The 13,529-nt window shown below is 31.0% G+C and overlaps 1 protein-coding gene across 1 annotated transcript; it reads left to right on the forward strand.

The window, feature by feature from the left end:
* The first annotated feature begins 4,286 nt into the window (after positions 1-4,286).
* On the forward strand, positions 4,287-4,910 carry LOC125819155 (uncharacterized). Its single transcript, XM_049498662.1, has one exon. The coding sequence runs from the start codon at positions 4,287-4,289 to the stop codon at positions 4,908-4,910; it is 624 nt and encodes a 207-aa protein (XP_049354619.1).
* The last annotated feature ends 8,619 nt before the right edge of the window (positions 4,911-13,529 follow it).

Here is a 13,529-nt window from a genome sequence, read left to right on the forward strand (position 1 = left end):
ATTTTTAATTGAAAAAAATGAGGTGTGTGGAAATTAATATTTTTAATTTGTAAAAAGTAAAGTGTGTATGGAATTAATATTGAGAGTTTGATAATATTGTTAACATGGAATTCAGTATTTAAAGCTTAAAAACAATCTGACAGGGGAAAAAGTCTTAAAGTAGAAAGATGATAGAGTAAAGAAAAGTATATATTCTCTACTAACTGCAAGCCAAGAATTTAAAATTGAATCACACAAGTTATGCTCAAGGCATAGCTTTAAAATTGGGCGACACCACAAGTAGGGTTTGGAGTGGGCAAAATGTATGCACACCGTACCTCATGGAGGTTATTCCATAAAGATTTTGTAAGAGCTTGAATGTCAAGATCTCAAAAATTGATTTGCTGAAAACGAATTTCATTTTGAATTGGTGATTTCTCAAAAGAACTGGAACGTCGAAGAGACTAATAATATTAAATTTGAAATTATTTTGGTAAAATTTGAATTAGTTTTGGACTGAAATTTTAATTATAGTTCGTTGAAATTCAAAATTACAGTCAAACTATAACTATAATGACTAATTAAGTAGTATAAGTTTGCTTAATTGCGTAATTTTCCCTATTTATTTATAAATGATTAGTTAAAGTTGATAATCTTTAAATAATAGATACCTTTCTTTTCTTTTTTAATTTTCCTTGTTGGGGAATCTATAAGAAAAAATGATGAGATATCTTTTGAAGATGCATTTTGTTACTTTGAAGAGAAGAAATAAAATATTCAATAAGTTAGCACAAATTAATTATTCCATAAAGATTTTGAAAGAGCTTGAAGTTCAAGTTCTCAAAATTGATTTGCTGAAACGAATTTTGTTTTGAATTGGTGATTTCTCAAATGAACTATAACGTCGAGGAAACTTATAATATAAAATTTGAGATTATTTGGGTAAAAATTGAGTTAGTTTTGGATTGAAGTTTAGTTTTAGTTCGTTGAAATTCAAAATTACGAATTGTATCAAAAATTGTGTGATAATCATACAATGACGGATGAGCTATATGAATATTGTTTGGTATGTTTGGTATGTTATTGTAGTTGTATTTTTTTTTCCAGTCTCCAATCTCATGTATGTTCGATACTTGTATTGAAGTCTGACTATTCTAAATAAAAAAAATTATCTGCCTTTTAATTAATATTTACTCTGTTGTGTTAAGTACTTTTGGACCGATGGAAATTAAATACGAACGGATTGGTATCTCCTAATAAAAATGCTAATCTATAGATGATGCCAAAGAAATAATGAAATTAAAGTCTTCAGATCAAAATGTCATGTTACTGTAACAATCATTGTTTGAGTTTTAGGCATTTTGCTCTGCTCTTGTAGAAAACAGGTCTATGAAATAAGTTACTATGGTCGTACGTACTTCAACTTTGAGTATCTGAAGTGCAAGTTTAATGACATAGCACGTGAGGCGGAGTATCTTAGGTCCGTTATTCAAGGTAATGGGGAGACATATAGGAGTATGTCACGCAACATATTGGACCAGAGCGGGTGAAATGAAGGCTCACTTAAGAGATCGTGTGTGATAAGAATTAATGTGTGGCTTAAGGGTAAATTCTAATGAGCGGTGATTAGACCTGTTTTGTTACATGGGGTTGATCGTATTGGGCAGTCAAGAATACACAGGTTCAGAAGATGAAGGTAGCGGAGATGAGGATGCTCAGATGGATATGTGGGAATACCAAGAGAGAAATCATTAGGAACGAAGCTATTTAGGGCAAGGTGAGAGGCCACCATGGAGGAAAAGATGACAGAAGCAAGGCTAAGATGGTTCGGACACATGACGAGTAGGTATATATGAAATGAACCCTCAAATAATATGTCTAATTTGAATTACTATATTTCGTCTTGAAAGAATAATTCAAAATAAGAGTAGGAGATCAAATTTATTTAGGGTTTAATATTTTAAGTCACGTCTAAAATGAGATTTGTAGATTATTTATGAATAAATTTTCAGGATTCGAAAATTTATGAATTTAAGAATTTTTTTTTCGCTATTGTTTAAATAATCATTTTAACTATAAAAAAAAATTGCATAGTAAAATCATATTACTTACTTATTCTTTTTGTAGTTACAAGAACGTCATTTTTTTCCCATATATTTCATCTAATAATTAACTTCTTTTCTTTCAAAATGTGTAATTACAATTGAAGGAAGTTATCAAAGAAGGGTGACACACTCGATTAAGATGACCTCAAAAGATGACCAAATTACTGAGGCGTATCTAGGAGGGGGTCATCGGATTCACGTGAACCTATGCTTCCCTCCCAAAATCATATATAGTAGTGTTATATTTTTTAAACATATTTAAATATAGATGTGTAAACCCACACAAAAAGTATCATATAATGACGTGGGATGATAATTGAGTATCTCTCTAAGTGAGGTTAGAAATATGAATTTCTTATCTATCTTGTTTTATTTTCCTTTCTAAAATTGGGTAACACCTCTCTAAGTGGTTTGGATGGATAAAAAATTATTTTGGACCTATAATTTTAAAATTTTAATAATTTTCAGTGATAAGAACCTAATATCAAACCGATCAATTTATATTTATAATCCACCTTTTCGTAATAGTACACCCATCATCTAAAAATCCTGGATATGCCTCTGAAATTACACCACTTCCTCAAACTTCAGATGTTGTCCAAAAGAAAATTACAATATAATTAAAGTGTCAATTACAATAAATAGCAAAAGAAAATAGATATAATTATTGTATTACACAAATCTAAAAAAAGTTGTTTAGATGATGGTATCGACAAAACACTCAAAGCAGATAACGTCCTATTACAATTTACAATATGTAAGGCGAAAAAAGAATATCTCTTCCCTAAATAAAGAATGAGAATTAGCCAAACTATTGCTGCATATTAATTCTGTCTAAATGATGAAACTAACTTTACCATCTTGTAAAATAATTGGATGGATAGTTGTCATTTACCTTCGAGTAATTTGGTTGTCATAGAAAATTTAGTTTTTCAACTTCCTTTATCCATTTGAGGAAAATGAGTGGTATTTATACTATTTTATAGTAGCTCAATTGGAGAAGTCTAAGGTTAGACTAATTTTAAATGTCCTACATTCATCTATAATGAATGTAGTGTGCATTGAATTTCATCTCTTAAAATTTTTCATGCTTTGACAAAAACGTAAAAATATTTTGAGTAAAGTACGGGTCATTCTCATTCATATATCTTACTTAATTCCATCATTAAATAATTTAATGCACATTATATTGAATACTTTTAAAACCGATTCCATCTATATCTAATTATTAGTTATTAGTATATATATTTGGTTTTGTAAAAAAAATAAATAGAAATAGTGTTTTGAAGGGTAAAAAGGTATTTCAACCTTTCATTTTAATGTTCGCACTTTTAGTAAAAAGGGCAAAATAGTAATCTAACTTTTAACTTGAGGTCTTCCCACTTTCAGTAATATATGATATGATATGATATATGATGATGATGATATGATTATTGGAATTACAGTCTCAAGAAGGTTATGACTCACCGTACTGAGATTGTGCCAATAGATCATGACCAATTTCCAGTACTAATTGATCAACGTTCTCTAAGAGAAGCTACAAAAGATGAGGTATCTTTTTCTATGCTAACATATATGTATTAATAATAATAATTAATAGAGAGGGAACAAGATAAATTGTGTGTATGTTAAGGAACTTGAATATTTTATTTGTATTTGTTGTTTATGCTAAGGCTGTGTTCGGTACAACGGAAAATATGTAGGCTTATTACTTATTTTCTTGTATTTGATAAGCGGGCAAGAAAATATTATCTTGAAAATATGTGTATATATATACTATGACTTATGAGAGGTGAAGATGGGGGTAGGGGATGTGGAGTGGTGGAGGTGAAGATGAGGGGTCGGAAGGTGGGGAGGACACTATCAAGATGGAATGTCAGTTGTGTAACTTGATTTTCCTACTTCTTAAGGAAAGTCAGCTTCCTCATTTTTAAAGACTTCTCTGCTAATAAAAGTAGAGAAAAAGAGTTGCATACAAATGGCGTTCCACATTGATTATTCCATCATACTGAACGCACCCTAAAAGTGTTGTTCATCAATTATACTTGATATCAAATTTTAGAATAAATAGTGGCTTGCACACACACTCAAAGTGTTATTCTATGATATGTTTTCTTAAATGTAATGTCTATATACACTTTATTCTATGATACTAAAACTTTATTTATTCTATGATACTTTTCTCAAAACGCACACTATTTCATGTTAGAATATGTTGCTTCATGTCCGAGGAATTTCGAGAAATTGTCAAACGACAATGACACGAAGTGGAATAAGGTCATGCCTAATGCAACAGAGCTTTTTGAAGTTAGATTTAGCTTTGCAAAGGTCAATCATATGACAAGTTTATTTGATATAAAGTTTGAGAATGGATTGATGGAAATACCTTCTATTGATGTGGTAGATAGTATAGAAACCCTCCTGCAAAATTTCATTGCTTATGAGCAACAATCAATTGATTTACAATATTTATATTTCAGTGATTATGCAATTTTTATGGATCAACTAATCAACTCAGATAAAGATGTGAGTTTGCTTCGCCGTAAAAGAATCATAGCAAACTGGATAGGAGATCACAAAAAAGTGGCTAGCCTCTTCAACAAAATCAGAAACGAGGTCACTGCTTATTCCAACTTCTATTTCAAAGAAGTATTCACAAAAGCAATTAAACATTGTGATGAAAAACCATGGAACAGAATGAGGGAAAGTTTGAAGCACAATTATTTCAGTAGTCCTTGGGTAGGAGCTTCAACTATGACAGCCATCACACTCCTCATACTCACAGCTATACAAACTATTTTAGCTATCACAAGTGCCTTAAAGTAAGTAGTAATTGTCTTAATTGTATTGTTGATGAGCTTATGAGTCATCAATCCTACTCTCTCATTCTATGTTTAATTTGTCATTAATTCAAGAAATGGTTGCTTGCACACACACTTGCGCTATTCTCCACTTGACTTAGGGGTGAGAATAAAGCAGAGCAGATTTAAATATATTTTTTTCAAAATTCATGCAGAGCGGAGCTGGGCCGTGTGGGTTGCGAGTTTGGGATAAAAGTTCTTTTGGATTTACGATTATTAACATGTTTAAAAGAGTAATATAAAACTGCATTGTAAATGCTAGGCTAATATATTGATTTTAGTGGTTAAACAAAAATATTAAGCAATTAAAAATTGAAGTCAATGACAATTAACTAATATCAATAAAAATTTAACAACCTTTGTTAATGTGCATTATTAATTACCGCTAAAAATTATTTTTGTTGTAGTGCGCACCGTTTGACATCCCTAATTCGACTAACAAAATTTTACTAATTCTCCCACACTGTCACGCTCCGAGCCTATAACCATTGTTGGTCCCCAAGCGAACTCTTGTCCTGGCTGAGTACTAATAGTAAATAATTTCAGTCACAGTTAGGGGTGTACATGACCGGGTTGGTTCGGGTTTTTCAAATATCAAATCAAACCATTTGTGTTGGGTTTTTAAATCTATAAGCCAAACCAATAAAACTCGGGTTTTTCAACCTCGGGTTTTTTGGATCTTCGGGTTTTTTCGGTAAAGTATTCATACAAACATATAATTTACTTGTACTTCAAATATTTCTTTAGCCCTACCAAAATACAACTATCTAAGGTGTTTCTTAAGAAAATAACACAAAATATGATATGAGTAATGACACTAAAATATCCAATAAAAAAATAATAATAATGAAATCGCGTAAAACAAATATTGCAAATTAATAAGTCATAATGAAAATGATCATAATTTAAAAATACTAAATCATGCTAAAATAAGTTTAATAAGTATTACTTACATGACTAATTACTAAAGGAAATTAAAATTAGATTATGTATTTGAATTGTCTAAATCAATGTAAAACCAAAGAATAAATATTCAATATTATTGTCATTCTTAGTGTTGAATTGATTTTCTTTTTGCATTAGTATTAATTTGATTTTGATATAAGCTTTATTATAATTACCAATATATGTGGACTATAATCTTTATTGAACCATTCAGAATTCTAAGTTTCAAACTTGAAATAATATATTAAAAGATAAAAACTATGAAAAAGTATAAGAAATATTTAAAAATTATATCAAAGTAAATATTTTTATGAATAAAATAAAATTTTAAAATTATATATATAATGTCGGGTTGGTTTGGTCTTGGGTTGGTTTTTTTAGTTAAAACCAAACCAACCCAAATATAGTCGGGTTTTTTTCCAATATCAAACCAAGTCAAACCAACCATTAGTTGGGTTTTTTTTCTCGGTTTTCGGTTCGATTTTGTACGCCCCTAGTCACAGTTCATTGAGGGGAGTTTGAATCTAAAATTTGAGTGGGAGTCAATCTAGTTTTGGCATGAAATTCAGTCACAGTTCATTGAATTTTCAAGTAATAGTCAAATCACATCAAATTTGTATAATAATTATATGTTAAGTTACATTTATGTAGTCACAAAAACTCCATCATGTTTTCTTCCTCTTCAAAAATGCTAACTTCCCTCCCTATATCACTTGAGTGAGAATAAGAACAAATAACTCAAAGCCTGGAAGAGAAGGAGGACGAGCGGAGGTAATTTATTTTTCTTAATGTCTTTTACTTGTTAATCTTTTATTATATTGTGTCTCCATAGAAATAATTGAATAAATAATATTAACTTTGTAATACAATTGGCTATAAAGTTTAATTTGGTACGGTATTAGCTAATACCGTACCAAATTAAAGTTTAATTTATCGATTACTGAATTACCAAATCAAAATTTAAAAAATTGATATTTGATATCTATTTTTAATTATCAATTACAAAATTACCAAACTCAAAATTTAAAAATCCCAAATCGAATACTGAATGCCCACCCCTAAAGGCAACTATAGTGAAACAGGGAATATTGTCAATTCTTGGATCAGATTCTTAAAGAAGAAAATCAACTGCACAAAATGGTTTCTTCTCTCCAATCTAAGAAAATATATCGTAGATCGTCCTTTTCAAAATAATGCACTTATCCTATTGAAATTTTGAATACGCCTATGTACCAATCTCATAGTCCTCATCCCCGCTACCCTCACATCCTTAACCCCCATGCCAACCTTAATTGTGCTTGCTTAGATTTTGTAACGACCCTCTTAGTCGTTTTATGAATTTTAATAATTATTTTTATATTAACCTTTCTAGTAGCTTTTATAAACAATTTATGACTTATAAGAATGAGTGACATGATTTTCAGATTTAATAAAGAATTATTTTGTTGATAATAATAGAAAATAAATAAAGAAAGAAAGAATTAAGGGCAAAAGCCCTAAACTATTAAAGTCAGCAAAATGGGAAAAAGAAAAACAAACGAACGGAATAGGGTCAAAAATTTCAGACGGGAAAAAGGAAAAGAAAGGGAGAAAGAGGCGATAACCTATCTAGCCCTATCAACACGAGCACGGTTGGCTTCAGGTAAGGTTGATCTCACGTTTCATATTAGTACTAAGCATTAATAAATATAGAATGTAGAGTAATGAGTAGAATTTAGTTGGATTTAATATTGCAAAGTGAAGTGCAATTAATGTTGCTAGATCGTTCTTTTGATGTTTTGGGGAGGAAATTGTTTGATGTCATGATTGGCTAATAATGATTAATATTGAGGCATTGATTAAGTAATAATGGTGTTAGGATGAGATTGAAAAGTATAGGGTGCATAGGTTCTGTAATCTATGGTCTTCAGTGAATTGATTTGCTTATTCGTAGCTTGACTGTGATATATTGGTATACATAATGAAATATTAGGCGTATTATATTATATAAATTTCATCATACTTATGATATTAGAGAAATTGGAAATTACCCTAGGCTTGAAACTTGGAAAATATGATAATTGAAAGGTTAAGTGACATCAAGATTTAAGAACTTGATTATAAACTTGGGTGAGTTTTTGGGTCTAGGCTAAACCTATGGTAATATGGGTGTTGTTAGTTTCGAAATCTTATTGTTATTATGTACTTGAATAGATTGCAATGATTTGGAAGCTCAGTGAAAAGGGAAGGCTCAAGTCTCGGAGTGATTGTTCGGTTATTTGAGGCAAATTGATTTCTAAACCCTTGTTAAGTGTATGGAATTCATGTATTTCCTTGTAATATGTGTTTAGGGTAATGAGGCTCGGTGATGGGTTGACTTGTCCACATTGATTAATTCTAATGATGAAAAAGGGATAATAAAAGGCAATGTGATCAATTGTTTGTGTGATGTGTTGAGAATTGTTTGAAAGGCTTGTTGAATCATTGTTGATGTTATATCTTGATTGTCTTGTTGTGAATTGTGCAATGTTATGAAAATGGTCATCTCCTCATTATTTGTGTGAACATGTCATTTGCATTGTTATGAGACATGGTTTTGACAAGTGTTATGTGCATTGAGAAAGAATAAGAAAATAAAGAGGATGTACCATTTCGAGGGACGTATCGCGCGCCGCGATGGATACTATATTTCGAGGGACGTGTCGCGCGCCGCGACGGATACTATATTTCGAGGGACGTATCGCGCGCCGCGATGGTTACTATTATCGAGGGTCGTATCGCGCGCCACGATGGATGCATGGACAAATATGTCCCCCATGGGTCCCGGACTGAGAGACAGCGGGTGTGTATCATTAGGTCAGACATGCATCACTATACTTGACATTGCATTTCATTGCATTGCACTTCTTTATTATTGGTGAACTTGATCTTGTGTGTTGCTGATCTTGTGAGTGCCTTTCTATGGAACTTGTGACTGATGAATATTGAGCTTGTTGTTGAAGATATGCAATTGTTAGAGTGTTGTGTTGAGTTATGTGCTTTGTAAACTGTGAACTGTTATATTAGGCTGGTACTAAGCAGGTTGTAGTTGTGGAGGTGGTAATTGATGAATATTGAGCTTGTTGTTGAGAATATATGATTGTTAGAATGTCGTTGTTGAGATATGTGTTTGTAAATTGTGAACTGTTAGGTTGGGCTGGTTTTATACAGTTTATAGTTGTGAAGGTTCGGTTGGAGTGTAAGGAGTACTTGTATTCTATCCCCTTAGCTCGTGTTTAGAGGTTTACTTGCTGAGTACCGTGTGGTTTGGTACTCACCCCTTGCTTCTACAAATTTTTGTAGGTTACGAGCCTGGATTTTTGTGGTACTTGTCATTCTCTTCTTTTCCAAGGCTTCTGGGAGATTTGTGAGGTAGTTGTTTGTCTTCTCAGCGATCCTTCTTACTCCTGTTTATGATCTTGTTCTACTCTAGAAACAATGTCATATGAGACTTGTATTTTTCTTTTTATTCAATTGTAATACTTTAGAGGCTTGTACACGTGACAACCAGATTTTGGGGGTATTTTTTGAGTTTATTATAAAAATTTCCGCATTTTATTGTAATGGTTGAGTTTTAGGCTGACTTGTCTTGGTGGGTTAAGACGAGTGTCATCACGTCCATTTTTGGGTCGTGACAGATTTTATACAAATATTATATTCAACTTATTTATCAAACATTAAAAATAAATAAGAAACTCACATATTTTTCCAGAAAAAATAGCAAATCTTCCATCATATTGAACACACCCTAAAAGTGTTGTTCTTCAATTATACTTGATATCAAATTTTAGAATAAATAGTGGCTTGAACACACACTCAAAGTGTTATTCTATGATATGTTTTCTTAAATGTAATGTCTATATACACTTTATTCTATGATACTAAAACTTTATTTATTCTATGATACTTTTCTCAAAATGCACACTATTTCATGTTAGTAATATAGGCAGGTTTGCAATTAATCTATATATAGTATACCCATATAAAATTTAATATTCACCATCTCTCATATTCCTTTATCTTCATAAAAATTAAGCAGAGCAAAAGAATTTAAGAAGAAACTCAAGTACACTCCAACTAGTCCGTTTTTAATCAGGTAATTTTTAAATGTCTTATACAACATTCCATACAATACATTATAACAAATAAATACTTTTGAGAGAATATTATAATTGTCACTATATCATATTTAACGGTAATAATATAATATAGGTACTTTTAATAACCAACATTCTAGATAAATGTCGTTAAGTAAATAGTAATTGTCTCAATTGTACCTAAAGTTCCATCTCCTGAACTTAATAATAGGCTACTTATATTGATTGCATTGGTATTTTATTAATCTGAGTAGTAAGTTTTAAGATATTAGATATCTTTCCTTTAATATATGATTTAAATTTCTCTTTTTGGATGTATTTTAGGAGACCCAGTTCTTGAGCCCCTTCGTTTTAATTTATTTATCTTTGTTTAACTTCATATTTTTACATCATCGCATGTAAAAAAGTGGGATAGAACTTTATTATTGACGTCTTTCATGTTTTCTTGATTCATCACTTTTTTAATTTGTAAAAACGTCTAGAGAGTTTTTATCAAATTAAAATTCTACTTAAGTATACTTAGTATCGTGTTCTAACTTCTACTTGTGACTGTTACATAACAACAACACAACATATCCAGTGTAGTCCTACAAATTAAAGTGGGGTCTAAGAGATAGAGTGTACACAGACCTTGGCTCTACCTCAAAGTTGAAATAAAGAGGCTATTTTTGATATATTTTCGATAGTATAGCAGAACACTACTACAATAAAATAATATTATAATTGAACTACACGAAATCATAAAGAGCAATAAAAATTGAAGAATAATTAAGAAACTACAAGATTGTACAGTCCTATGACTACAAGTAAGGGTAACAAGAAAATGCAGTCCTACTTACTAGTATGGTCGTACTCTTACCTATTAATATTCTACCTTAATTTCTGTCCTACACATCTTTCTATCATAACGTTTTAACAAAAAAATATCGAAAATTAACTAAACCACAAATTATGAAGTAAAATAAAATAATAAAAAATTTATATGATATAAATTTTATAAAATAAGCAATCGAATCTAACATTAACCGAAGCCCTACCCTACACGTATCTAGATACTATCTTCAATTATAATATTTGGCCTTAAATGTTTGAAAAATATTTTTCAAATCAACTCATTTTCCTCAAATTTAAGAAAAATGTCTTCCCTTCCAAAATTAAGGAAAACATTTTCCTAAACTTTACTTCATCCTTTAGTTTTTTTTTTCTTACCCTACCCATACCCCGTACCCGACACTCCCCATTCAAAAATAATAATTAATTTTTTCAAATTTTTTTATTTTTAAATTTCAAATTCCAAACCACCACCACCCCCTCCTAAACAAAAAAATAAATAATTTAAATACTATTTTTGATTATTTTTTTTTTCATATTTTAAGATTTTTTTACCTCACACAATCCCTACTAAGCCTGCCCCCCCCCCCCCCCCCCCTTTGCCCCCAAGAAAAAGTTGCCTTTGAAAAATATTTCAATTTTTTAAAATTTTTTACATCACTCCTCCTGCCACCCCCACCCAGGCCTACTCTGTCCCCCGCCACACCCATAATTTTTTATTTTTAAAAAAATATATTTTATTTCAAGTTTAAAATTTTTTAATTTTTTAATTTGGTACCTTCAAAGATAAGTATACACACAACACAAAAAAAAAAGTGGACTTTAATAATCATAATATGAATAAGTGATTATTGGTAAACACCATTTATGAGTTTATTTAAACACAAAAGAAGAAACAGCCAAACCAAAGAGGTAATTTTCTGCATTTTTTCGTTCTTTGCTAAAACACTATCAATTTATTATTACACCTCAAGTTGAAGGACACGACTCAAATGGATAATCTGCATTTTGTTTAAGAGATTCTTAGTTATCGTTATTTTATTATTCTCATTCCGTGTTTAATTTGATACTTACTTTATTTTAGAGTTTAATTAATTCAAATTAACAACAGAAAATCTCATTTTGGAAAGTAAGGCAATTTTAGGATTTAAATCAATTGGGAAGGAGTAATTACCACTACTTAACTACAACTTCTGTTGGTTACTATTTTGTGTGTTCTTTTTTAGTTTCTCAACCCATAACGCTACTAGCAGGCGTACAACTCTGCCTCTCCTATGAATTGAAATTAAAAAAATGTGTCTTTTGTAGGAATTACGTACCATTCAAGAAAGAGGGATGGCACACTCCATTAATGAAACTGAAATAAATGAGGTACGTTTTTAAAGTCACGTGACAGTTTTAAGATTACTTTTTTTAATTCATCGTATTAACGAAAAGGATAAATATGCATATTATAATTAGTTAAACAAGGAAGGTATACATGTACCACTTTTTTTTTTAAGTATAGATATATCCAATCTAGAACACAAAGTTGATAGTATTAAAAGAATATGTAATAAACATTTTAAATTTCTTACTCTTTTCCGTTACAGATAGAAAGGAGGAAAGAGCATAATTTAATCGAGATAAAGGAGACAAACAACATAATTGGTAATTTGCTTGAGTATTTAGACAATTCATCTACTAAATCGTCTATCATATACAAAGTAAATGGGTGGCTATGTGAATCAAATCCAGATGCGTATACACCAAAGATGGTCTCTATTGGTCCTCTCCATAAGACAAATCATCGACATGGTCCAATGGAAGAGCAAAAACTATAGTACCTACGACGATTTCTTGGACGGAAGGAGGGGCTTGATTTGAATAATTGCATCAGTGAATTGCATAAACTAAAGAGGAAGCACAAAAGTGTTACGAAGATATAAGACAGCACGGGACTTATGACGATTTTCTCTCAATGTTGTTGCTGACGGTTGTTTTGTAGTTGAGTTTATTCGAGAGCGTTGTGGAATGGTTCCAAAAGGAGAAGCTAGAATTATCATTAATAATCGTGCGAGTTACATATTTCGAGACTTGATGTTACTAGAAAACCAACTTCCTTTCTTTGTCGTCAACAAGCTTCATTCCATGACAAAGCAAGTTAACGAATCATCATTGGTAGTACTGGTGAAAATTTTGTATAACAATTTCGGTGGCATGCTAAAAAGGACTGGGTCATCGTTTAGCAAGACGGAATGTAATAATATTGGAAATATCAAATATTTACTTCATCTACTACATATATTTTCATGTAATGACATTAATCCTAAGGAAAAAATCAAAACGTATTGCACTCGTAAGGTTATGCCAAATGCAACGGAGCTTTCCGAAGCTGGAGTTAGCTTTGCAAAGGGTAGTGATATAACAAGTTTATTGGATATAAAGTTTGAGAGTAGTGGATTGATGACAATTCCTTGTTTAACAATCAAACGTGATACGGAAACCATCTTGCGAAATCTCATTGCTTATGAGAAACAGTCATCTGATGTACAATTATCTAAATATTTCAGTCATTATGATGTTTTCATGAATAATCTTATCGACTCAGAAAAATATGTGAATTTGCTTCGCCAGAAAGGAATCACAGTGAACTTGATGGGAGACGACAAAAACCTGGCCATCATACTCCTCATACTCACAACTATACAGAC

Source organism: Solanum verrucosum, unplaced genomic scaffold (assembly GCF_900185275.1).
Source record: "Solanum verrucosum unplaced genomic scaffold, falcon-dt-bn FXZP01000252.1, whole genome shotgun sequence".
NCBI lineage: Eukaryota > Viridiplantae > Streptophyta > Magnoliopsida > Solanales > Solanaceae > Solanum > Solanum verrucosum.